The sequence below is a fragment of the Mastigoproctus giganteus genome, chromosome 7 (assembly GCF_048544385.1).
Source record: "Mastigoproctus giganteus isolate SK-2022 chromosome 7, ASM4854438v1, whole genome shotgun sequence".
NCBI lineage: Eukaryota > Metazoa > Arthropoda > Arachnida > Uropygi > Thelyphonidae > Mastigoproctus > Mastigoproctus giganteus.
Window position 1 is genome coordinate 135,183,721 of NC_143581.1, and position 27,897 is coordinate 135,211,617.

At 38.8% G+C, this 27,897-nt stretch overlaps 1 protein-coding gene across 1 annotated transcript in view; it reads right to left on the minus strand.

The window, feature by feature from the left end:
* Positions 1 to 27,897, minus strand: part of LOC150083213 (uncharacterized) — a 380,452-nt gene that overhangs the window by 57,872 nt on the left and 294,683 nt on the right. The window contains exon 11 of the mRNA XM_090378437.1: positions 12,786 to 12,900. Within this exon, the coding sequence (XP_090234563.1) occupies positions 12,786 to 12,900 (115 nt within the window). The remainder of the gene's footprint in view (positions 1 to 12,785; positions 12,901 to 27,897) is intronic.

The following is a 27,897-nucleotide window of genomic DNA, read 5'->3' on the forward strand; positions in this document are numbered from 1 at the left end:
AAGCTCAAGGTAATGGGAATGCAGAGGCTGAGAACTGAGGAGGGGGGTTGTCCTCCGAATCACAACCTTTTGAAATGTACTGCTTGTTTATTACTGATTTGTGGAGCAATCAGGAAAGGGACATGATATTGCCAATGGGAATGCCTTTGTGTGGCACAATGTAAGGAGTGTGACGAAATCAGGCACCAACTCAGCATTGTTATGGGCCTATATGAGAGTTGAAGGACAGGGTGGATGCACTCGAAGGATTTAAATTGAGGAGCCGATCAAGCTCTCAGCTGCCCACATCAGCACAAGAGCTTGCACTTGAACATCACTCAACACAGCGACAACCGCCAAGCCAGAATGCACTGGTCCCAAAGGAACTATCTGAGAGCTTGAAGGACAGGGTGGATGCACTTGAAGGATTTAAATTGAGAGGCGATCAAGCTCTCAGCTGCCCACATCAGCACCAGAGCTTGCACTTGAACATCACACAACACAGCGACAACCGCCAAGCCAGAATGCACTGGTCCCAAAGGAACTAGTTGTTGTCGGTGACTATTTGTCAGGGAAAGGAGGAACATATTGTGCAAAAAGGATAGGTGGAACAGAACCAGGGTATATCTGCATGGGGAAAGGTTGATAACGTTGTAGAGCAGATAACATCTTTTAAGGGCAAAAAAGTTGATATTGTAGTACATGTTGGCACTAATGATATTAAGAGTAGGAGACCGACAGAATTACTTAAAAGTATAGGTCAATGTTCAAAAAAAACCATGAGTTAGGGTGGAATTTGAAAGCATCTACAACTCTGCCCAGATATGATAGGAGGGAGTATATGATGAGAGCCTTGTTGATCAATTCGGCCGAGATATTGTGCAAGGCTCAAGGGGCAGAATTTTTCTCAGCCTGGTCTGTGCTTGTTAACAGGAGAGAGTGCTTCTACAGGAGCAGGGGATTCCAGGGACTGCTGGGAGTCATTGCAGAACAAGTAAATACATGGACTGTGTTACGGTAGCTAAGAATAGGAACAGGGGCATGTATACTTGCGTGTACACCAATGCTAGGAGTTTCATAAATTAATTTGATAAATTTCAGGTGTTGGTCAAAACATCAAAGGCAGATATTGTTGGGATATCAGAGAAATGGTGTCACACAGATATAAGGAAGGCAGAAATGGAATTTGGGGAGTACAATGTGTACAGGAACAACAGGAAGGGAGGAGGGGTTATGCTATTACTTAAGAAACACAAAATCCAAGGAAGTACAGCCAGTCGACATGGTTAGACAGTGCAGTGTCGAGTCAGTTTGGTGTGTTTGTCTCAATTCACTCTCCTACTCAATTATAACACACTCCTACTCAATTTTGCTGGGAAAGCAAAATTGAGTAAGAGTGTGTTATAGGCCTAATAATTCTGATGAGTTTAATTAACTGTACAGAGAAATAGAATGGGCCAGTAAATCAGAATGTCTTATAATGGGATTTTTGATTTGATTTAAGAATTCTTGGCGCAAGAGCTACTGCAGCTAAAATTCGCCTGTAAAATTGTATATTTTACTTAATGGTTTTGTTCTAATTCGTATATTGCTGCTAATGATTTCCAAGAGTAACAGAGAATGACTATAGCTTGCTTTAGAGATAATATTTAGTTTTATATTTGATTGTAGTAATTTATTTTCTTGAGGAACTGAAAAACTTCTGCTATATTTTTTCTATCTTCCAGTATGGTTTTGAGAGTGCGGGAGTGATGTTTGTTTAGCTCTTTGAAGGAGTTTCGGCACTCATCTGCAAAAGCTGGACAAGTAATCAGTACATGTTCTACTGTTTGTTGTGTGTGACAGATAGGGCATAGCGGGGGATCCTCTCCTCGCAAAAGATAAGAGTGACTGAAATACGTGTGTCCTATCCTTAACCTAGCAAGTATCATTCATCACGTCTATTTTTCTGAATGCTGGATTTCCATGGTTGGAGTAATCTTTTAATCTGATGCAATTTGTTAATGGTAAGTACTTGCCATTGCTGCTGCCAGTGATGTATCCCATTGTGATCAATTACGTGTTTATAGTCTGAGAAAGGGATACATTCTGATGCAGAAATATTGTTGTTAGCTTCTTTGGCAGCTGTCTGCTTGCTCGTTACCATGTATTCTGACATGGCTTGGGATCCAGCAAAATCTAATGTTACGATGTTGTTCAAGGAGTTTTGATATTTTGTATTGAATCTGCTGTTGTAGTGGATGTTTGTTAGAACTGATATTTTGTATTGCCATCATGGAACTACGGGAGTCAGTAAAAATTATGCTGTTTTGAAAACTTGAATGGTCGATTTCATCTAGTGCTAACATAATGGCTTGCAGTTCTGCGGTATAAATGCTACAGTCTTTTGGGAGTTTTTGGGCCAATGTGATGTCAGAAAAGTAAACTGCTGCTCCCACATGAGAATCAGTTTTGGATCCATCTGTATATAGAAAGCAATGATCTGAAAATTGTGCCTTATAAGCAGCATGCAGCTTCTTCAAACAGGCCTCTGAGGTTGGGTATGTTCATATTGTAGTTTTAAATGTTTTTCACCAACCTTATGTAGAAATAAAACACAAAGAAAACAAATGAGAATCAGTTTTGGATCCATCTGTATATAGAAAGCAATGATCTGAAAATTGTGCCTTATAAGCAGCATGCAGCTTCTTCAAACAGGCCTCTGAGGTTGGGTATGTTCATATTGTAGTTTTAAATGTTTCTCACCAACCTTATGTAGAAATAAAACACAAAGAAAACAAAAACTGGAATCTTGATAACTGTATTTATAATAAGTTATATTTGTCTGTATTTACAATAAATTATATTTAACTTTACAACTAAAATATATACATATAAAATATACATTAAAATATACTGGGTTAAGAACAATAAAATACATTAAAATATACTAAATTAAAATCGATAAAACCAAAGCTTTCGAAGGCTCCTGCCTTCTTCTTCAGCGGTATTTTCTTTGTTCTGCGGTGCGTCTTTAAATACCAGCAGGTTCACGGTACTCATCACGTGTTTCATTCCCACGTGTTCCGTTCTCTTGTGTTACGGAATCGGAAGTGGCTCGAGAGTGGGTCATGTGGAACCGTTCATCCCTTCTGAGGATAGTAGCCTCAAAGAGGGGATGGATCCGCATTCCTCTATCTCTATTAATGTTCACTGTGGAACAGATCCGCAAACTCTCAAGCCACTTCCGGTCCCAGAACTTATTCGCCCGATCGGTGATGATAGCCTCGTCCGGGGAGATGTGGTGCTGCTTCTCCCAAAAATGCTCGGCCACGGCGGATTTACCATAGTCCGCACTTCTTATTGCCTTAGTGTGCTCCCCCCAGACGGTCTTTGAGACGGCGTTTTGTTTCCCCTACATAACACTCCCCACAATCCGGGCATCTAATACTGTATACGACCCCACTTGCATTCTCTTTTTGAATGGGGTCCTTTACACGATTGTGTGCAGCCTCCGCCCCGGAAGCTGCACACAACGTGTCTGATAATTTCTTAGTATTCTAGTTATGTGATCGGTTAGACCCGGATAGTAGGGAATATATGCAGTGGATACTGGCGTAAAAGATTCGCCTCTCCTCTGATTTCCTTTAATATATATATATATATATATATTTTTTTTTTTTTTCTATAATCCTCTGGGGGTAGCCACATTTTGCAAGATCCGTCGTGACACGTTCATACTCTATCTTCCTATCCTCGGAGGTACTACAGTGTGATTTTGCCCTGTCAACTAATGTTCTAACCACACTGTTCCTATGATGGTTGGCCTGAGCTGAATTGTAGTGCGAATATTGACCTTTACACATCGATTTCCTATAGACCTTAGTCTTTAGTTGTCGGTCTTCCCTACAGACCAACACATCTAGGAACGGCAAAACTCCTCCTTCTTCTGCCTCCGAGGTTAATTGTATGAACGGGGAGAAGCCATTTAAAATATTCAACACCTGATCTTCACTCCCCTTTCGAATAATTGAAAACGTATCATCTACGTATCTTTTCCAGGGGCGCATAGGGAGAACACTAACATTAAATATTCTAGCCTCGAGCTCCTCCATAGCTAAATTAGCTATAATTGCGCTAATGGGGGAGCCCATGGCTGTACCGTTAACCTGCTTATACATAGTATTATCAAACACCATGGTGGTACTTGAGAGGCATAATTCTATACCTTTCTCAATATCCTCTAAATTTAATTGTGTTCTAGTATTTAGAGTAGTATCTCTCCGTAAGGCCATGTGTGCACAACGCACTCCATGGTCAATCGGAATACACGTAAATAGAGATTTCACGTCGAAAGATATCATAATTTCATTCTCTTCTATGCGTTGGCTTCTAATAAAATGCACAAAGTCTTTGCTGTCCTTAATACTAAATTCAGAAAGTCCTACTAATGGAGATAATAATTTGGCTAAGAAACCAGATAGTGCATATGTGGGACTGCCTATAAATGAAACTATGGGTCTAAGTGGTACACCCATTTTATGAATTTTGGGCAAGCCATAAAATCTTGGTATTTGGCTCCCTGTAGCATGCAGTACCCAATATTGTTCTTTGGAAATTTTGCTAGACTTAAGCCAACTCTGTACCATTCTATTCACTTGCCATTCCAAGCTAAGCGGTGGACTTTTCTGAATAACCTTATAGGTTGTATGATCATTCAATAAATCCAACGCCTTATTTAGATATGCTTCCTTATCAAGAACCACCGTTGCCCTACCTTTGTCCGCGGGTAAGACCACAATGCTATCATCTTCCTTGAGGCTTTTTAGCGCAAATTTTTGCTTCACATTGAGATTAGAGGGGGCGTTTTTAGCTTGACTGAGGATGGCTGCTGTTTTAACTCTAATTTCATTAGCCATATCTTCGGGAAGTTTATTTATAGCTCTTTCCACGCCCATTGCTATTTCTGCAACGGGTATTTTGGACGGAATCATGGAAAATTTTGGTCCTAAATTTAGAACCTCCAATTGATCTTTAGTTAGTTGTTTACTGCTCATATTCACTATAAAATCCTTGGCACTACTATCACTATTGCCTCTAAACCTGGTTTGTTCTCTAAGTCTGTCAAACTACACACTAATCACTTCTTAGAAGTGAAAGGAAATCAGAGGAGAGGCGAATCTTTTACGCCAGTATCCACTGCATATATTCCCTACTATCCGGGTCTAACCGATCACATAACTAGAATACTAAGAAATTATCAGACACGTTGTGTGCAGCTTCCGGGGCGGAGGCTGCACACAATCGTGTCATAAGTAAAGGACCCCATTCAAAAAGAGAATGCAAGTGGGGTCGTATACAGTATTAGATGCCCGGATTGTGGGGAGTGTTATGTAGGGGAAACAAAACACCGTCTCAAAGACCGTCTGGGGGGAGCACACTAAGGCAATAAGAAGTGTGGACTATGGTAAATCCGCCGTGGCCGAGCATTTTTGGGAGAAGCAGCACCACATCTTCCCGGACGAGGCTATCATCACCGATCGGGCGAATAAGTTCTGGGACCGGAAGTGGCTTGAGAGTTTGTGGATCTGTTCCACAGTGAACATTAATAGAGATAGAGGAATGCGGATCCATTCCCTCTTTGAGGCTACTATCCTCAGAAGGGATGAACGGTTCCACATGACCCACTCTCGAGCCACTTCCGATTCCGTAACACAAGAGAACGGAACACGTGGGAATGAAACACGTGATGAGTACCGTGAACCTGCTGGTATTTAAAGACGCACCGCAGAACAAAGTAAATACCGCTGAAGAAGAAGGCAGGAGCCTTCGAAAGCTTTGGTTTTATCGATTTTAATGTATTTTATTGTTCTTAACCCAGTATATTTTAATGTATATTTTATATGTATATATTTTAGTTGTAAAGTGAAATATAATTTATTGTAAATACAGACAAATATAACTTATTATAAATACAGTTATCAAGATTCCAGTTTTTGTTTTCTTTGTGTTTTATTTCTACATAAGGTTGGTGAAAAACATTTAAAACTACAATATAGCATGCAGCTGTTGATGGTTTATATGAGAAAGGATTTGTTTGCTCGAAATGTGGAAGGAGTCACATAAAGGTTGTCTGATTATCCATGGTGGAGTAGACTGCTTCATCAGTGGATTTATGTTATCTAGGTTAAGCTCTCTACTGAGAAGAAGGTTTTTTAATCTCACATTCGCAGGTTTATTGATTCTTTGTTGTTGCTGATAATGTTGTTCTCATTCAGAAGCAAAAAGAGTTTTCTGTAGAGGGTGGTCTGGTAAGGATTTTATTTTAGCTGCATAAGAGAGTAATTGATTTTGTCTTCTGATTTGCAGAGGAGGTTCTTGAGCTTCGGCGTACAGGCTCTGCACAGGTGAGGTGCGGAAAGCTCCAAGGGCAAAGCGTAGTGCACAGTGATGTACCGGGTCGAGCCATCTCAGGGCACAAGGTCTTGCCGAGTCATAGACTGGGTCACCATAGTCTAGCTTAGACCAAATGAGAAGGCGATATAAACGTAGTATGATTGTCCTGTCTGCTCCCCAGGATATAGCGGATAGGACCTTCAAGATGTTGATTTTCTTCAAACAGTGGACTCTTATGTGACTGATATGCTCTAGGAAAGTCAGTTTTTTGTCAAAAACTAATCCTAAGAAATGGATACTATTTTTAACTGGAATGATCTGTTCTTTCAGCCTGAGTTCTGGGTCAGGATGGAAATTCCTTTTTCTGCAGAAATATATACATGCAGTCTTTTGTACCGATATTCTATATCCATTTCTTTCTGTCCATTTTATGACTCTGTTAATGGCTACTTGCAATTGCTGTTCTATTGTCCTCATATGCTGCGCTTGATAAGAAATGCTGAAATCATCAGCATAAACTGTTGTAAAGATATTGTTTGGGATTTGTTCTATTATTGTGCTGAAGTGGACTGCAAAAAGTGTGGCACTAAGTACAGATCCTTGAGGGGCCCCTTCTTCTTGATAAAATATATTGGAAAGTGTATTGTTCATTCGAACTTGGAAGGTCCATTTCTTAAGGAAATTGTATATGTAGAGGGGTAGATGTCCTCTAAGGCCAAGTTGATGTAACCTTTTAAGTATACCATATCGCCACGTGGTATCATATGCCTTTTGGATATCAAAATTAACCATGACTTGGTGTTGTTTCCTGAGAAAAGCATTTCTTACTTGATTTTCCAGTTGTATAAGTACATCCAAGTTACAGCGATTTTTTCTAAAGCCAAATTGTTCTGGGTTGAGAAGATCATTATTTTCTAGAGACTATGTTAGTCTATTGTTGACCATTTTCTCTAAGATCTTGCCTAAGCAGCTAGTCAAAGCTATGGGATGGTAATTCTGTGGGTCTGAGAGATCTTTTCCCTGTTTTGGGAACGCTAGTATTATTGCGTGGTGCCATTTGTTTGGGAAAGAATTTTCAAGGTATATTTTGTTGTATAGATCTAACAGGGCTAATTGGGACTGTTCATCTAGTTGTTGTATCATTGCATAATGGATTTCATCAGGACCGACTGCGCTGTGTTTCACCTGTAGCAGAGTTTGTTTTAGTTCTGCTGCCGTGAGTGGCAAGTTGTATTGTTCACACTGATTGGTAGAAAAGTTTAATTTTATTTTTTCGGCCTCTTTCTTGTACGTTTTGAAAGCTGTGGGGTATGCACAATTAGCAGATGTATTCGAAAAATTTTCAGCAAGCACGTTGACTATATCTAAGGTATTTGTAACCAACTGTTCCTTCCAATTTAGCAATGGAGAGTGGTTTAATTGAGAATTGTTTGTCATCCCTCTGATCGTTTTCCAGATAAGTGTAGCTGGTGTGGAAATAGTTATAGTGGATGCAAATTTCATCCAAGCAGCTTTTTTGCTTATTTTTTGCACTTTCCTGACCTTGGCTCTGGCTCTCTTGAATTGTATCAGATTGTCTGTTGTTGGATTTTTGCGAAAAAGGTTCCAGGCTCTATTTCTCTCTTTTTTAGCTTCCTGGCACTCTTTGTTCCACCATGGTTTTGGATATATTCTGATGTTAGAAGATGTTTTAGGTATTGTCTTTTCCGCAGCTTGAAGCATACTATCAGTAACATAGGCTACTGATGTGTGTACTGATTCTCTTTTAATAAGCTTGGCTAGTATCCTGAATGTTTCCCAATCTGCATCATATATTTTCCATCTGGGGTGCCTATTGGCTTGGCATGGCGTTTTTTCCATGATTTTCAAAATAATGGGGTAGTGGTCGCTGCTCAATGGAGTCTCGTGCACGCTCCATTTAGTCATAGGGAACAGTGTTGGGGAACAGATTGATAAGTATATTGCAGAAGTGCTTTTTGATGGAAGGTGGAAATTTGTGTGTGTGCCGTCATTTAAAATCATTAGGTTGTTCTCGACAATTAATTTTTCTATTTGCTTACCCTTCTGGTCTATTTTGTGATCACCCCATAGTGGGTGATGTCCATTTAGGTCACCTAAGATGCAGAATGGAGGTGGTAGTTGAGTGATCAGCTCTTCGAAATCCTTAAATCGGAATTCTTGATTAGGGGGTAGATATATTGAGGCTATGGTAATATTGAATGATTGAATATGGTAATATTGCTAGATGGGCTGCAACTGCTTCTAATGGTGTGTTCAATGGTATTGTTTGGGAAGGGACATGTCTGTTAACTAGTATTGCAACTCCTCCTCTCGTTGTTCCATTCGTTATGCGATCCTTTCTATATGTGATATAATTTTTGATTATACTATTGTTCTGTGGTTTTAAATAGGTTTCTTGTAGGCAGATACTTAGTGGGTGGTACTGGGTGATGAGGTCTATAACATCATTAGTGTTTGAGCGAAAACCTCGACAGTTCCATTGGATAATCATATCTGTCACTTGGGGTTAGATGTTCCCTCGGATTGCTTCCTTGGGGCTGATTTAAGTTTGTCTACCTTGGTTTTGTCTTTTTTTGAAAAATAGGGTCTACCCGTATCCATTTCTTCTTCAGTGAAGATTTCGAGAACTAGTTCCTCTCCTTGGTTTCTTGCATCCATGTCCATTTGTTCTGCAATCTTTTTTCCTGTACTACCTATCTTTTCTTTGTTTGCTATTCTTCTTACATTTTCTGAATTATCTGGTGGTAAAGGGAAAGATAAAGGTGGGAAAGATAAAGGAGTATTGATAATCTTTTCTTGTTTTTGTGATGGAAATGGTTTGTAAAACTCACGAACCTATTCTGAGATGGATTCTCCTGGGGGGATTGTAACATCCGTTTGTGTGCCACAACATTTTGAATTGGGTAATTTAATTTCCGGAGCCTTTTTGATTGTGGTAATCTGCGCATCAGAAGGTTTGTTTGCTATATTTATTGTAATTACCTTTTTAGCTTCCTGATATGAAACTCCATTTTCTGCTTTGTACTTTTGTATCATTTTTTCCTTCTTCCAAATTTCACACTCCCTTGAATATGCAGTCTGATCTCCTTTACAATTTACACATTTATGGTTTCCAGCTGTGCAAGTAGAAGTGGCATGTTCTTGCGAACCACAGTTTGCACATGTTAATTTTCCTCTACATACTGTCTGTGAGAGACCAAACTTCTGACAGTTGAAACAACGGAGAGGATTCGGGATGTATGGTCTTATATTGCAGTGTAGATATCCAGTTTTCACTGATCTGGGTGATTTAGGCGTGTTGAAAGTGAGTATGATATTCCTGGTGGGGGTGATTATCCCTTCTTTTTTAATTGTAATTCTTTTAACACTGATGACTCCTTGTTCCTGAAGTTCCATTTGAATTTCCTCTTCGGGCACATTTAGAAGGTCCCATTCCGTTTGTTTCTTTGTTTGTTTGTTTTATGGCGCATTAGCATCTAAGGCTATAATGCGCCAAGTCAAGTCCCATTCCGTAATGACACCTTTTGAAGTATTTAATGTATTGGGCGGGGATACTATTACTGGTATTCCTGCAAAGGTTGTCATTTGTAATAATTTTTCTGAGGGTTTAGCATTGGCCGTTTCTACCAAAATGTCACCTGATTTTAGTCTTTTAACTTGTTTTGGTGGGCCGACATAACTCTCAAGAGTCTTTTGTATGAGAAAGGGTGACAATTGTCCTACCGCTTTCTCAGTATTTGAGTGTATAATAATATATGTTGGAGAAATTAAAACTTGAGAGTCAGTTTTTAATCTCTTTGTGGAGACAGAGTCATTTCTATCGCCTTTTCTGATTGCCTTAGGTGTCTCCGAAAGAACTAGATTTCTCATATCTTGGATCAGTTCTATTCGGGTCCGTTGACCCAGTGGATTCCTGGGTATTGGAGTCAGTTCGCTCCATTTTGCCCTGAAAGGGAGAGCTTTTCCCTTCCAGGTTACCGGCCCCGCCATGTGGAGGCAGGAGCAGTGCCGCCCTGTGACCAAGCACTAGGAGGTTAGTAATTAAGATATAACAGAAAATAAAAGGGAAAGAGAAGGTTGCTTTCCTTCTTAATCTAGTAAAGTTGCTTTCTTTACTATGGATTATTTAATTGTGTGTTAATAAATGCTTTAAATAAGGAAACGATTTCTACTCCAAGAAAGAGCGCTAATTCAGAGCAAAAAGTCACTTGATCACAGAATCGCTTGGCACTTGGGGGCCCTTATAATGGGAGATTTTAATTTCACAGATATTGACTGGAATTTATGGGTTGGTCACTCACATACTAGCAAGGCTTTTGTGGATTTATTGGATGATTGTTTTCTACAGCAGCATGTTCGGAAGGTAACTAGACGGGGTAATACTCCTAATCTGATTATCAGTAGTGATTCTTCATGCATTAAGAATCTGCAGATAAAGAAACCACTAGATGGCAGTGATCACAGAGTGCTGAAGTGCGATTTACTCAAAAGAGGTAACTACCAGAAGGGGGTAAAGTGAAGGTTTTGCTTTTGTACAGGTGACTACGGCGGTGGTAATAGTCGTAGTAGTAGTAGTTGCATGTAATGCAAGAAAGCATGTGTATGAGCTTATGCAGAATCAGCCAAAAAAAAAATTAATAATAATAAAATAAAATAAAAAATAAAAAAATTATAAAAAAATTTACACAACAATTCCCTTTAAATGTTTGTCCAGCTCCTCCTTAAATTTATCTAACCTATCAACTTCCACAACGACAGATGGAAGTGTGTTCCAGCAATTAACCAGCCGCTGGCTAAAGGCAAATTTTCGCACATCTATTCTACATGTCTTTCCTCAATTTGAATTTATCATGACTATCTGCCCTCACATCTTTTGAACACTGTGTTGAAATGAACAGTAGTCAAACCATTTCAGAAATTAAGATTTTTTGAGAAGTAATGTATCAGTTAAATTTTTAGGAGGCTTCAGATATATACAGTCTGGCATATGTAGTTGGAACTGTTTTCTCACATCTTGACAGAGACTGCCTCCCCTCCACACACTTCTTTCTATTTTTTCCACATATTTTTGCTGTTCAAATGTTTTTGACAACGGTGGATGGTTGTTCCTACAGTTAGGACAATTAGAAGACTGGGCATTATAGTTAAGTCCTCGGAATTACAGTTTCGGCACATTGTTATTTCCTCTACAAATGTAGATGAAATAACCAAAATGCTTGCCAAATGTCTCAATTCACTTAATTCGGAATTTCATTCAAATTCCAATGAAGACATTTGGCAAGTAGGGAGGTGGCAACAGCCTATGTGTGGTCTGAGGACCGTACATAGGCTGCTACCTATGTACGGTCCTCAAGGTTCCTGAAACATTACCTTAATGTATAGTGATTTAGTCAATAGCTAAATAGCAATCTTAATACTCATATGGTAATTATAGTGGTCATTATGCCCTTAAACACCTCAATTAGACTAGGCACCTTTTAGGTGCCTAGTCTCAGGATGCTGCAATTAGGTTTGCAATATACAGAGGGATGCAACAGTTCAAATATTCTGCTTTTACTTAGATCCCACTATCTTTCATTGGCTTAATTATTTTTCCTATGCGATTCTATCTGTACATGTAGTTCACGGGCAATTTCCCCTTTGACCCCATTCTGAAATGAACTACAGAAGCAGGAGAAGCAGCCTTAATTAATGGAAAATTTTTGTGATTTCCATTTTGTTCCTTTTGGCCCTTGGGGGTAAGCTTACCACCCACAAGCCTCAACATGGAGAGGCAGTAGGTTACAAGCTGTTGGGTTACTATTGTCAGAAAGAGAACAACACAGAAAGGTAAATTTCTTTTCTAGACCTTTACCTACTTCTTGAAATGCTAAAGAATCATTCTATTTAAAACAAAAAAAAAATCTACTCACTGCAAAGGTAGAGAGAGAGAGAGAGAGAGAGAGAGAGAGAGAGAGAGAGAGAGAGAGAGAGAGAGAGATGTTGAGGACCACAAATTACTTGGCTCATTACTTGGTTCATCGATAAAGGATGATATTCATCCTTTATCGATGAATATCGGATATAAAATCAGAAACTTGGATTAAAAACATGATTAGAAAGATATTAATATTTAAAATTACTTATATTTATATATTTACAATTTATTACATAAATATCTTTACACAAATATAGATCATTACTCACTTTTAAAACTCAAAATAGTTCACATAATTTGCCAGGAGTTATTTTAAATCTAAGCAAAAATTTTCCTTGTATCTCTTAAGGATAGTAATTCACAGTTATTAAGATAACGTGAGAACTTAATTACAGGAATTACCAATATAAAATGCAGCAAGTAAAATAAAATTTTAAAAAATATATATATACTATGTATATTGCATAGCATTTTGCATTTGGTAGAAACTGACCTTTTACGATCCGTTTCAATACTCTCCACTATTTCATTTCTTTGCTCTACAACATCAATTAATTTTTGTAATAACACTTCTTCTAATCTTTTATCTTCTTCACTCTTCTTATCAGCTAGCAATGAAAAAGAAGAAATCACAATGTATTTAAAGAAATATAAGATATTAGATTTAAAAAAAAATAGACACATATTATTCATATATAATTTAAAATTTATATGCTCATTATACAACTAACACATGTATACTTGCATGTATACCAATGCTAAAAGTATAGTGAATAAATTTGATGAATTTGAAGTCAAGACATCAAAGGTGGATATTGTTGGGATATCAGAGATATGGTGTCTCTGATATCTACTGATAATCAGATTAGGAGTATTACTCCATACAATGTGTACAGAAAGGATAGGAAGGGAGGAGGGGTTATGCTGTTAATTAAGAAAAACATAAAATCAAAAGAAATGCATCCAGTTGATATAGATGGACAGTGTACTGCTGAGTCAGTTCGGTGTGACATAAGGACAGCAAAAACAATTTTTTTTTTTATGAAAACCACAAACATGAGGTATTAGAACATATAGTACTTAGAACCGTGCTTGGGTTAGAGGTTGAGAAGATTAAAGAAGATATTTGTTGACATTAGACTTGAACTTCTCTAGACTAATTTTCAGGAAATACGTATGAAGGAAAGTTTTTCCAGAAAATGGGAGTTGAATGAATAAACCAGGAAGATGAAAAGTTGGTTCTGTGAGTTTGATGTTGAACAGAAAATGGATGTTGGCTGTTGGCAGTACATGTTCGGACTGTTTTGAAGGAGAGAGCAGGAATTACAGAAGCCAATTCAAAAGAACAGTGCACATGGAAGTATCTGTAGAAAAGGCATGCGGCAGAAACGGTACGTCTTTGAGACAGTGAGTGGAGAGACTCGTAGATAGGAGTCATTAATTAACCTGACTGCCCTCTTCTGAATGGAATCTAGAAGTCTGAGAGGGGTTTTGGGAGCACCGCCCCATATGTGGGAACAATATTCCATGGTAGGGCAGATTTGCGATTTGAACAGAGTGAACAGCTGTTTGGAAGAAAAGTAATGCTGAGAGTGAAAGAGAAAATCAAGTTTTTTAGATGCAGAGGAAGCAATATTTGTAATGTGCTTGTGACAAGAGAGAGATCAGAAGTCAGGGTAATCCCCAAAAGTAATATATCATTTTGCCTAGAAATCGTAGTGTCACTAAAGATAAGTATAGGAGTAGAAGAATCCTTTTTGCGAGATATATGACAAAACTGAGTTTTAGGAGGATTGAAATAAACTAAGTTGTCTTTGCGCCATTGGAGAATTACCTGGAGACCGACATTTAAAGAATTGGTAGCGGATATTCGAGAAGTAGAAGCTGATTGAGCAGGGCAAGGTTTTTCAAAATGGAAAGTGGAATACAATGTGCTATCATCTGTAAAACTATGGATAGGATTTACAGTCAGTCAATGGAAGGTTATTAATCTACAAGAGGAAAAGAGTGGGGGAAAGAACTAAACGTTAGCTGACCAGGCTAGCCAGGTGGGTAAAAGTGCCTGCCTGGCAACCCAAAGGTTGCGGGTTCGAATCCCGCCTCGGGCTTGGTTCAGAGTAAAATGCAAAAACTTTGGGAGGTGCATTATGGCCACAGAAGTTGATGCACCAACAATTAACAAAAAAAAAAACTGAACCTTGGGGGAACACCAGCATTAGTGGAGAAATTATTAGACAGAGAGCCATCACAAAGAAAACTGAATAACCAATTACAAAAAACAGTTGACAGACCATAAGATGGAAGCTTGTTTAAAAGACCTTTATGCCACACATGATCGAAAGCCTTCGAAATGTCAAGAGCAACTGCTTGGGTTTCACAAAACTTTTCCACTGCATTTGTCCATAAATGCCGGCCGGTCGGTAGTTAGTACACTGGACCGAACCTATTGGTAACTCCCTTTAGGAGGCTTCCGGATCAGCTAGTATATTATCTTGCTACCTCTACTCTGCCACATAGTGACTGGAGGGAGTCCGAGTAGTGTGTATGCGGGGAGCATTGTCGAGGCCACGTTATGTCAGGGTTCTGGGTATATTCTCACCACGTGTACATATCCAAAAATTTCATTACCTCAAACAGCATGTCACACCCACCTTTTCTTACTATTGAATACACCATGAATTGTCAAACTAATACAGCAAGCTTATCTGTGAAAAGATCTAAACCTCCCAAGAACTTCCTAATTCATTTCACAAATATACGAGGTCTCAATTCTAATCTCAATGATGTCCATTTCCACTTGCAGTCTGCCAAACCACATGTATTTTTTTTGACAGAATCTCATCTCAGATGCCAAAATTATTTGCTGTATGATTCCTTTAGCCTCAAAGGTGGTACTTGTGTATATGTCTGTTCTGATGTTCCCTGTCAGAGACTTGGCAATTTGGAATCTCCTCTCTTTGATCTTCTCTGGCTTAAAATCTCTCTACCTCATCATCATCATCATCAGCCATTTTCAATCCACTGCAGGATGAAGGCCTCTCCAGCAACTTTCCAGTTCCTTCTGTTTTGAGCACTGGACATCCATTTACTACCCACAAACTCATGAATTTCATCTATCCATCTCCGCCTTTGTCTTCCAGGTTTTCTTCTAGCTCCTCTTGGATACCATTCTGTTATTTTCTTAGTCCATCTGTCATCATGTCTTCGAGCTATGTGTCCTGCCCAAGACCATTTTAGTTCTTTAGTTTTGATAAGAATGTCCTTTACTTGAGTTTGTTGCCTAATCCATGTGTTTCTCTTCTTATCTAACAGTCTTATTCCCAATATGATTCGTTCCATTCTTCGCTGTGTAGTTCTCAGCTTCTCTTCCATTCTTTTGGTGAGTGCCCAAGTTTCACTTCCATAAGTCATGATGGGGAGTATACATTGGTCCATTATTTTACGTTTCAGACAAACTGGGATATTGCTCTTCAGTATGTGACTATATTTCCTGAATGCTATCCATCCAAAATTTATTCTTCTCTTGACTTCCAGCCATTTATCATTATTACAGCTAATAACTTGTCCCAGATAAGTATATGACTCCACCTTTTCAATTACTGCTCCTTCAATCATTATTTCCCTTTCTGTGGCATACTTGTTCATCATTACTTTTGTTTTAGCCATATTCATCTTTAGTCCAAAATCCTTACTAGCTGTGCATAACTGATTAAGATTTTCCTCTAATTCTTTGGGATCATGGCTTATGACCACAATGTCATCTGCAAATCGTAAATGGTTTAGGTACTCTCCATTCACATTGACTCCTTTCTGCGACCAGTCTAATCTTCTGAAAGATTCCTCAAGGGCAGCAGTAAACAGCTTCGGAGATATTGTGTCTCCTTGTCGAACTCCTTTCTCAATTTTAAATTTCCTACTGTCTTTGTCTAGTCTAATAAAGGAGGTAGCACTCTTGTATATTTTCTTCAAAATCATAATATATGGGGAATCAATGCCTTGTCTTTCCAGTGCCCGAAACATTGCCTTATGCTGTATGGAGTCAAATGCCTTTTCATAATCCACAAATGCCAGGCATAATGGTGTTTTATATTCATTTGCTTTCTCCATTAGCTGTGATATTACATGAAGGTGATCCATAGTTGAGAATCCTGTCCTAAAGCCAGCTTGCTCTTTCGGTTGATTCTCATCCAGTATTCTTTCTAATCTGTTAGTAATGACCCTTGTGAACAACTTGTGGATGTGGGATAACAAGCTAATTGGTCTATAATTTCCAATTTCTGATTTATCTCCTTTCTTATGCAGCAAAACTATGATTGCATTATTCCACTGCTTAGGCGTCACACCTTTTCTAATGCACTTTGTGAAGAGCCTTGCCAGTTTTTGTGTTATGTCTCTTCCTCCCAATTTTAACAACTCTACAGTAACTTCATCTTCCCCCGGGGCTTTCTGATTCTTCATTTTCTTCAATGCATGCTCTACCTCATCAGGAAGAATATTGGGTATGTCGTATGTGTTGCTACGTTGCAATCCATCTTCCCCACTGCTGGCATCATTCCCCTGCTCCTTGTATAATTCTCTATAGTAGTCTTCTGCTATTTGAATTATGCCTTCTCTGCTGTTTATAAGTACACCATCACTATTCTTCAGTTTCAGTATCATTTGTCTTTCTGTATTACTGCTCATGGCTGCTGATTTAAATCCTTTGTTTTCCCTTAATGCTTGTTCTACTTTTCTTGTGTTAAATCTTCTTATGTCCTCTCTGAGTCTCTTTCTAATGGCTTTGCATAACTCAGTATACTCAATTTTCTCCCTGTCAGTGTTTTTCTTGCTCTTCATTTGTCGTCTTTGGTTCATCATGACAAGTGTTTCTTGACTAATTTTTTCTTCTTTGGATTTCTGTTTCCCTATAGGTTTCTTGGGCTTTATCACTTTCAGAAAGTTGTAATATTCCTTGTCGATATCTTGGTCCTGAGCAGTCTGCAGAAGCTCAAACTTGTTCTTAATTTCCAGTACATACTGCTTTTTCTCCTCCTCTGTTATTTCAAAGACCTTTGTATTATTTACTCGAGTCAGTTTTTTCCTTTCCTTTCCTACATCTATATCAAGTGTACATCTTACCATTCTGTGATCACTTCCAACATTTACCTTATTCAGGACGGTAACATCATTCACAATATATCTTCTGTTAGTGAGGATGAAGTCTATTTCATTAGTAGTTAATCCATTTGGACTCTTCCATGTCCACTTTCTGTTCACCCTTTTCTTGAAAAAAGTGTTCATTACTGACAGTCCTTGAGATTCTGCAAATTCCACAAGTCTTTCACCTCTTTCATTTCTTTCACCAATTCCAAAATTTCCTATAGTTCTCCTTTCTGTGCTGTTTTGTCTTTTTCCAACCTTAGCATTGAAGTCTCCCATAATAATAGTGTAGTGGGTTTTCTGCTCATCTAGAAGACTCTCAATTTCAGTGTACATTTCTTCAACCTCTTCATCATCATGGCTCGATGTTGGTGCATAAATCATTATAATCTTTAGCTTGTATCTCTTAGAAATCTTGAGTATTAGTCTTGACACTCTTGGTGATGTACTTTTGAATTCCAAAATGTTGTTTTTAAAATCTTTATGGACCAGAAACCCAATTCCACCTTCACTCCTTTCACTGTTTCCATTGGTGTACAGCAGATTTCCACTTGATAAACTTATAAGTGATTCATTTCTTCTTCTTGTTTCAGCCAAGTGATTCATTTCTTCTTCTTGTTTCATCTGTTGTCTCTACCGTTCTCCCAACTCCAGTAATCACTTGGAGCTCTTTGACTTCCTCTCTTTCCAACTTGACTTTCACCAGTCCAACTTTCCTAACAGTGAGGTAATTTTCCTTGGTGATTTTAATGTTCGCAACTCCAGCTGGCTTCCATTTCCTAGTCACACCGACCCAGCAGGTCCAGATGCAGAGGCTTTTGCAATTACTAAAGACCTAGCACAGATTGTTCATATACCTACAAGAATACCGGACAATCCTAATCATACAGCCAATACGCTTGATCTTTTTCTCACAAACAAGTACACGGTCGAAGTGAGAGGTCCTTTAGGCACTTCAGATCACAACTTAGTGATTGTCTCTTCTCCAATGGAACTCTTATCTCATGGCTATTCCAAACCTCGTGTTGTTTGGCATTACAAGAATGCAAAATGGGATGATCTGCGAGATTTCTGTTGTTCTTTTCCTTGATCGGATTACTGTTTCAAAACTTCTGATGTCAATGTTTGTTCAGATCGTGTCAGTGAAATTATTTTTGCAGGAATGGAATCCTTTATCCCACACTCCACTTTAAAATCTCGTCCTTTATCTAAAACTTGGTTTTCTAATAAATGTGCTAAGGCTGCTCAAGAGAAGAATGTTGCATATCGTAATTGGCTTGTTTCTAATTCTTCAGTTTCATTTTCTGCCTACACCAAAGTTCACAACAATTGTAAAGCAGTTATTAATCAGTGCAAACTAGAGTTTGAACAGGCTAAGATTAGAAACTTGCTTCTTGCCCTAATGGTAGCCGAGCATTCTGGTCACTTGCCAAAGCTATTGGCCGCAACTTTTCCCCCACCTCTGTCCAAACCAGATGGTTCTGTTGTCACTTCAGTCAAGGATAAAGCTCACTTGCTAGCATCCCATTTTTCTTCCAGCTCATGTATTAATGATCTTGGTAAAACACCTCCCACCATTCCCAGCACGCTCCATTCAATGCCTCCTGTGGTCTTCCGTCAAAAGGATATCAGAAGGATTTTGATGAATCTTGATGCTAAGAAGGCTCCAGGTCCTGATGGTATTTCTCCACTTGTTCTCAAAACAGGTGCTCCTAAACTTACTCCTATTCTTTGCCGGCTTTTTTCACTTTCTTATTCCAAAGGTGTTTTTCTTCTGCTTGGAAATTTGCTCATATCCAGCCAGTTCCTAAAGAGGGTGACAAATCCCTCCCATCCAATTATCGGCCTATTGCAATTACTTCTACTCTTTCTAAAGTAATGGAGAAATGAATTAACCACCAACTCTTAAACTACCTAGAAACCTTCCGTATGATCAATGATCGCCAGTATGGATTCCGTCAGTGTCGATCCACTGGTGATATTCTGGCTTATGTTACCCATTTATGGACTAAATCAATGGAAACGTTCAGTGAAACACAAATACTTGCTCTTGACATCTCAAAGGCTTTTGATCGTGTTTGGCATAAGTCTTCTAAACAAGCTTCCATCTTATGGTTTGCCAACTGTTTTTAGCAATTGGTTTTCCAGTTTTCTCTCTGATCGCTCACTGAGAGTGATGGTAGATTGCTCTCTGTCTTCTAACTTCTCCACTAATGCCGGTATCCCCCAAGGTTCAGTTCTTCCCCCACTCTTTTCCTCTTGTATATTTATGACCTTCTTCCATTGACTGAAAATCCTATTCGTAGTTTTGCCGATGATAGCACATTGCATTCCACTTTCCATCTTTTCCTGCTCAATCAGCTTCAACTTCTCGAAAATCTGCTACTAATTTCCTAAATGCCGATCTTCAGGTAATTCTCCAGTGGGGCAGAGACAATTTAGTTGATTTCAACCCTTCTAAAACTCAGTCTTGTCTTATATCTCGCAAAAACGATTCTTCTGCTCCTATGCTTATCTTTAGTGACACTGCGATTTCTAGGCAAAATGATATATCTCTTTTGGGGATTACCCTGACTTCTAATCTCTCTTGGCACAAGCACATTACAAATATTGCTTTCTCTGCATCTAAAAAACTTGGTTTTCTCTTTCGCTCTCGGCATTACTTTTCTTCCAAACAGCTGCTCACTCTGTATAAATCGCAAATCCACCCTGCCATGGAATATTGTTCCCACATCTGTGGTGGTGCCCACAAAACCTCTCTCAGGCTTCTAGATTCCATTCAGAAGAGGGCAGTTAGGTTAATTAATGTTTCATCTCTAACAGAGTCTCTCCACTTGCTTTCTCATAGACTTCCTGTTTCTGCTAAATGCCTCTTCTACAGATACTTCCATGGGCACTGTTCTTCTGAATTGAATTCTATAATTCCCACTCTCTCTTTGAAAACAGTCTGAACACGTGCCGCCACCAGCCAACATCCATTTACTGGTCCAACTTCAAACCCACAGAACCAACTTTTCATCTTACTCATTTATTCATTCAACTTCCGTTTTCTGGAACAACCTTCATACGTATTTCCTGAAAATTACAATCTACAGAAGTTCAAGTCCGATGTCAATAAATATCTTCTTTTCTTCTCAACCTCCAACCCAAGCACGGTACTAAGTACTATAGGTTCTAATACCTCTCGTGTTTGGAGTTCACATAAAAAAAAAAAATAAATAAATAAATAAAAAAAAAAGCCAGAATATCACCAGGGGATCGACACTGAAGGAATCCATACTGGCGATCATTGATCAGATGGAAGGTTTCTTGATAGATTAGGAGCTGGCGGTTAATTGAATTTTCCACTATTTTAGAAAGATTAGAAGTACCATATTTCCCCATGTATAAGACGCACCTTTTTTCGAAAAATTTGGGGTTTAAAAACTAGGTGCGTCTTATACAGAGGTTGTAGATTTTTTTTTTTTTTTTTTTTCTACTTGCATTTCCCACTTTTTCGCGCTTGTTACCGGTATATTAGGTTACATTTTGCTACGTTCTACCCAGAAATGGCTCAGAAAAGATTTTTGTACAGTGCTGAATTCAAGTTAAGTGATCCAGTTTGCAAAAGTGAATGGAAACTGTGCTGCTGAAGGAAGTTTGGTCCTTCCTCCAACTGAGAAAACAATTCGAGACTGGCCACGTGAAGAAGAAACCCTACTTAAAACGCCACGTCAGAAGAAGGCCATGAGAGGCAAGTCAGCAAAATGGCCTGATTTAGAGAGGGAATTGAAGATATGGATTGAAGAGCAAAGGGCAATTGGAATTCCTGTGTCCACAAAGATGGTTCAGCATGAGACAAGAAGAATTGCTAATGAAAAAGAAGTTATGGATTTCAAAGAACACAACTGGTGCTTCAGGTTCATGAAACGGAATGGACTAAGCATGCGTACACACACAAGACTTGCCCAAAAGATGCCTGAAAGCTATGAGCAGAAGGTCCTTGAATTTCATCGTTTTGTCATTCAATGTCGGAAGACACATCAGTTTGAGTTGGGACAGATTGCAAATATCGACAAAGTCCCTCCTTCAATTTGATGTCCCAAGTAACAGAACTGTTGATAAGAAGGGGGTGAAAACTAACTGTGAAGACAAGTGGACATGAAAAGAGCCATTATACAATTGTTCTAGCTTGTTGTGCTGACGGAACCAAGCTGCCTCCTATGCTGATTTTCAAACACAAAACAATGCCAAAAGAATACATTCCTCGAGGAGTGGTTGTCCACATTCATGACAAGGGTTGGATGGATCAGGATGGGATGAAGATCTGGTTTGAAAAAGTTTGGAGCAGGAGACCAGGTGGGCCTTTACACAAACCTGCCCTATTGGTGCTTGATCGGTTCAGGGCACACATAACAAAAAGTACAAAGAAGATTGCTGCAGAGCAAGAAACAAAACTTGCCGATATACATGGAGGCTTGACATCACAGCTCCAACCACTTGATGTCAAGCATTAACAAACCCTTCAAAGCTGCCATGAGAGACGAATGGAACCAATGGATGAAGTCTTCTGGGGACAATTTGGCACCAGCAGCTAGAGTGAAAAAACCAATTAAGGAGAAGTTTGAACCTGGGTGAAAAGATGCTGGGATAATATCAAGATTGAGATCGTTGTCAAGTCATTTAAGAAGTGTGGCATTTCAAATGCCATAGATGGAACTGATTACGAGGCAATATATGAAGACAGTGTTTCGTCATCAGACACAGATGAGGACAAGCTAATGGATGGGAATTTTGACAGTGATGGGTTGTATGAATTTTATGATGAATAAAACTTGAGTTCAATAACTTTATGTAATACATTTTTTTTCAAATTTCAGGCCCCAAAATTAAGGTGCGTCTTATACGTGGGGAAATATGGTAATTGCAATGGGATGATAATTGGATGGGAGGGACTTGTCACCCTTTTTAGGAACTGGCTGGATATGAGCAAATTTCCAAGTAGAAGGAAAAACACCTTTGGGATAAGAAAGTGAAAAAGGCGGCAAAAAGGAGCAAATTCAGGAGCGCAGGTTTTGAGAACAAGTGAAGAAATACCATCAGGATGTGGAGCTTTCTTAGCATCAAGATTGTTCAAAATCATTCTGACATTCTTTTGATGGAAGACCACAGGAGACATTGAATGGAGCATGTTGGGAATGGTGGGAGGTGTTTTACCAAGATCATTAATACATGAGTTGGAAGAGAAATGGGATGCTGGCAGGTGAGCTTTATCCTTGTCTGAAGTGACAATGGAACCATCTGGTTTTGAGAGAGAGAGAGAGGTGGGAGCAGAGATGGGCAAAAGTTGCGGCCAATAGCTTTGGCAAGAGACCAGAATGCCCGGCTACCATTAGGGCAAAAAGCAAGTTCTCTACTATTAGCCTGTTCAAAATCTAGTTTGGACTGATAACTGACTACTTTACAATTGTTGCGAGCTTTGGTGTAGGCAGAAAATGAAACTGAAGAATTAGAAACAAGCCAATTACAATATGCAACATTCTTCTCTTGAACAGCCTTAGCATATTTATTGGAAAACCAAGGTTCAGATAAAGAATGAGATTTTAGAGTGGAGTGTGGAATAAATGATTCCATTCCTACAAGAATAATTCAATGACACAATCAGAGCAAACGTTGACATCAGAAGTTTCGAAACAGTAGTCTGACAAAGGAAAAAAATAAAAATCTTGCAGGTCATCCCATTTTGCATTCTTGTAATGCCAAACACAATACGAGGTTGGGAATAGCCATGAGATAAAGGCTCCGTTGGAGAAGAGACAATCACCATGTTGTGATCTGAGGTAACTAAACCGCCACTCACTTCGACTGCATACTTAGAAGGATTGCTTGTGAGAAAAAGATCAAGCGTGTTGGCTGTATGGTTAGGATTGTCTGGCATTCTTGTAGGTAAATGAACAGTCTGTGCAAGGTAATTAGAAATTGCAAAAGCCTCAGCATCTCAACCAGCTGAGTCGGTGTGACTAGAAAAAGGAAGCCGTCTGGAGTTGTGAACATTAAAATTATCAAGGAAAATTACCTCACTGTTAGGAAAGTTGCCTGGAGAAAGTCAAGTTGCAAAGAGAGGAAGTCAAAGAGCTCCAAGTGATTAGAGGAGTTGGGAAAACGGTAGAGACAACAGATGAATTTGATACAATGAGGTAGAGAGATTTTAAGCTATCGAAGAGAGGAGATTCCGAATTATCAATTCTCTAATGGGGAATATCGGAACAAATACATGCACAAGTACCACCTTTGAGGCGAAAGGAATCATACAGTGAATAATTTGGGCACCTGAGTTGCCCAAATTATTCACTGTATAACAACCAATAGCTGAGATTCTTTCAGAAAAAGTACATGGGGTTTGGCAGACTGCAAGTGGAAATGGACATCGTTGAGATTAGAATTGATACCATGTACATTTGTGAAATGAACCAGGAAGTGTTTGGCAAGGTTTAGATCTTTTCGAGATAAGCGTATCCTATTAGTTTGACAATTCATGGTGTATTAAATAGTAAGAAAAATTGGGGGGAGGGGACATGCTGTATGAAGTAATGAAATTTTTAGAAATAGCATACACACGGTAAGAATATACCCAGATCCTTGACGTAATGTGACCTCGACAATGCGCTCCACATACACACTACTTGGACTCCCTCCAGTCACTATCTGGCAAAATAGAGGTAGCAAGATTATACACTAGCTGATCCAGAAGCCTCCTAAAGACATACCAATAGATTCTGTCTGGTGTACTAACTAGTGGCTGGTTTGCGAACACCATTTTAGAGCTGTACGCTTGAAATGTAAGGAAGATTGGATCTCGCCATGATGTTCATCAAAACCTGATAAGTAATCAGTCGTACTGCATGATGGAAGAGATGGGGAAGGGTTGACCTGAATTTAGCTCTAGAGACTAAACATGGGTTCCACCACTTCAAGCCTCCAATAAGCAAAGTGGCGGTATTGCACCAGTTGATGAGAGTCATCTACCACCTAGTACTGCCTGGTACAAAGGGACGGCATTCCCCCATGTGGTGTGGGCATCACACCTCGACCACCACTTACGTTGGCTCACACCTGGTTCGTCACCCATATGTGTTTGTGCAGGGAGGTTATACCTACGATTACTAACAGTCCCACCATCGTGAAGGTGTAAGCAGAGGATTTGGCTGACACAGACCGTCAGGACTTTGCCAAAATTGGGTCTACTTGACTTGACTGTCACCTGAATATCAGTTCCATCAGCATTTTAAACTCCCAGGTAGCTAGTACAACGAACAATTGTACAGAGAAATAGAGTGGGCTAGTTGCTGTTGTTGGTTTGATTTATTGGTGCAAGGGCTACTAAGGCCATAATGCACCTATTACAATATTTAGTACAGGTTTGATAAACAAAATAGCAAGATGGATTTAGATTAGATGGAATTTGTTTATTGTTCTCAGAAAGGTGAAGAGATCATTTATATCTGGTCGGTCTCCGAGAATTTTCTGTAAAGTAGGTTGATTTGAGTAACATAGATGTGAAAAGCTGTTTGTCATTCTCTTAAGGATTATGGGCAATCAAAAATAAGATGTTTTACTGTGAATGGAGTTTGACAGTTACTGCATAGTGTAGGATCGTTCCGTGTGAGTAGGTAACTGTGAGTTAGGTGTGTATGCCCAATCCGCAATCTAGAAAGTACAACTTCTTCCTTCCTATTCCCTCTGAGGCTTGATGTCCACAGCTTGTGATCATTTTTATTTTGGAACAATTTATTGGTTTTGTTCTCCTGCCAAATGAACAACCATTTTTTTCTTCCAGAACATTGCATTACGTGTTTGTAATCGGTGTAAGGAATCTGTTTGTGTGATGTTATGAGACTCGCATTATTGGCGGAAAAATCTGCTTTGCTTTTTCATTGCCTGTGATTCCACTGATCCAGGAATCCAACAAAGATTATTTTTTGCTTGTTTGTATGAAGCTGCACTAAATTTATTTGAGTTTGTTATAAATAGGGGTGACAAGTAGATATTCAAATAGGGCAAATAGAGGTGACAAATAGGTATTCATACCCTGAAACCATAATTTATACAGACTTAAGGAGTCTGTATAAATTATGGTTTCAGGGCATGAAGACTGCTTTACATTCTTTAATGCCATCAGGATAGCGTCCAGTTCTGCAGTGTAACTACTGCACTCCAAAGGAAGCTGACGAGATATAGTTAAATTTGGCAGTACTACGGCTGCACTTACTTTAGTGTCTGTTTTGGAGCTATCTGTGTAAATTTGAGTGTAACAAGAGAACTAAAAGGAGTGAGCCGCATGAATCTGCTTAATATTGCAATTTTGAAGGGTATGCTTTCCCCATTATTGGAAATGTTTATCAATATTTGCCAAGGATATTTGCCATGGCGGGGTAGCTATGCTTTCATTTGGAGTTATGTTATCCATATTTAGACCCCAATATATGTTTAAATTCTGTAATGTAATGCCACGGTTTTTTTTGCAAAGTTTTATTTTTATACAAATTATCCCATTTTGGTGTGAAAAGATATTGCCATATAGGGTGATGTCGGAAATTTCTGATCTTAGCTGCATAATATAATAGCAGCGCATGCTGACGAAGGAATAGGGGATGGTTCATGTGCTTTTGTATAGATACTCTGAACTGGTGATGTACAAAAAGCTCCTAGGGCAATTCGGAGAGCACTGTGATGTACAGGATCAAGCCATTTTAATAAACTCTGTCTTGCTGAACCATATACAGGAGACCCATAGTCTATTCTCAATCTAATTAGTGAACGTTATAGGTGTAGTACATCCGATCAGCACCCAATGACATAGCAGAAATTGCCCTAAGTAGATTTCAGCTTTTGTAAACAGGTTGTACGGATATGCTTAATGTGCTCTAAAAAACTTAATTTTTTATCCAGAATTATTCCAAGAAATCTAATACTTTGTTGATAAGTAATTGGATAAGAATCAAGTTGTAAATCGGGATCGGGATGTAGATTTCGTTTATGGCAAAAGTGTATTGCTGTTATTTTTTGCTTTGAGAGTCGACAACCATTATTTTTTGCCAACTGAACAAGATTATTAATTGTGCCTTGAAGCTGTCTTTCAATTATACGCATGTTTTGAGAGTGACATGAGATTACAAGATCGTCTGCATACAGGTATGTTTCCACTGATTCAGGAATGCATGTGGTTATTGAAATAATCCTAATGGAGAAGAGCGCGGCACTAAGCACACAACCCTGAGGGATCCCCTCTTCTTGCACAAATGTCTGCAAGAGAGCAGAAAGAAAACGTACTTGAAAGGACCTATTGCTCAAAAAGTTCTGGTTAAATTTCAGAAGATGACTTCGAAGATCAGATCATAGAGATCGTGAAGAGTCCCATATCGCCAGATTGTGTCGAAAGCTTTTTCAATGTCAAGACATATCATCACTAGGTGTTCATTCCTGAGAAACGCATTTCAAATATTTCCTTCAGCTTTCACCATGAGGTCAAGTGTTGATCTTCTTTTTCGAAAGCCATATTGATTTCGACTTAGGATATTTTCTGTCTCTAGGAACTATGTCAACCTGGCATTAATCATTTTCTCTAATGTCTTTCCTAAACAGCTGGTTAACGCAATAGGTCTGTAATTTGTTGGATCAGAATGGTCCTTTCCTGGTTTTGAGAATGCTAGTACAATGGAATGACACCAGCTAATAAGGTAGTAATTCTCAAGAAAGATTCTGTTATTTAGTTTCAGAAAAGCAGACTGTGAATCTTCACTCAAATGACATAACACTGCATAATAGATTCCATCAGGGCCAGCAGTACTGTTTTTTGATTGTAAAAGTGCACTGCTTAACTCTTTCATGGTAAGGAGTACATTTATACGGAAGCTGGTGTGTAGTATTGAAATTTAGATTATATTATTCTGCCTGTACTTTATGGAACTGAAAGGTTGGATCATATGTAGTTACAGCCGAAAGCGTTTCAAACGTTTTACCTAAAGAATTAGCAATTTCGAGAGAATTACTAATTTCTTTCCCTTTTAAAAGTAGAATCGGAGTAGTTATAGTAGGGTTAGTGGGCTAGTAAATCAGAATGTCTTATAATAGGGGATTTTAACTTCCCAGATATTGAATGAAACTTGTGGATTGGTCACTCGCACACTAGTCAGACTTTGTGGATTTATTGGATGATTGTTTTCTGCAACCAGAGAGGGTAATACTCTTGATCTGGTTATCAGCAGTGATCATTCGTGTATTAAGAATTTGCAGATAAAGGAATCACTAGGTGGCAGTGATCACAGTGTACTGACATGGGATTTACTTAAAGGTATAATTACCATAAAGGGGTAAAGGAAAGGGTTTTTGCTTCCATAAAGGTGACTACAGTGATCTCAGACAGTTTTTAAATTCTGTACAGTGGGATCAACTGATGATGTTACCAACAGCAAATTCTAAGTGGGAAG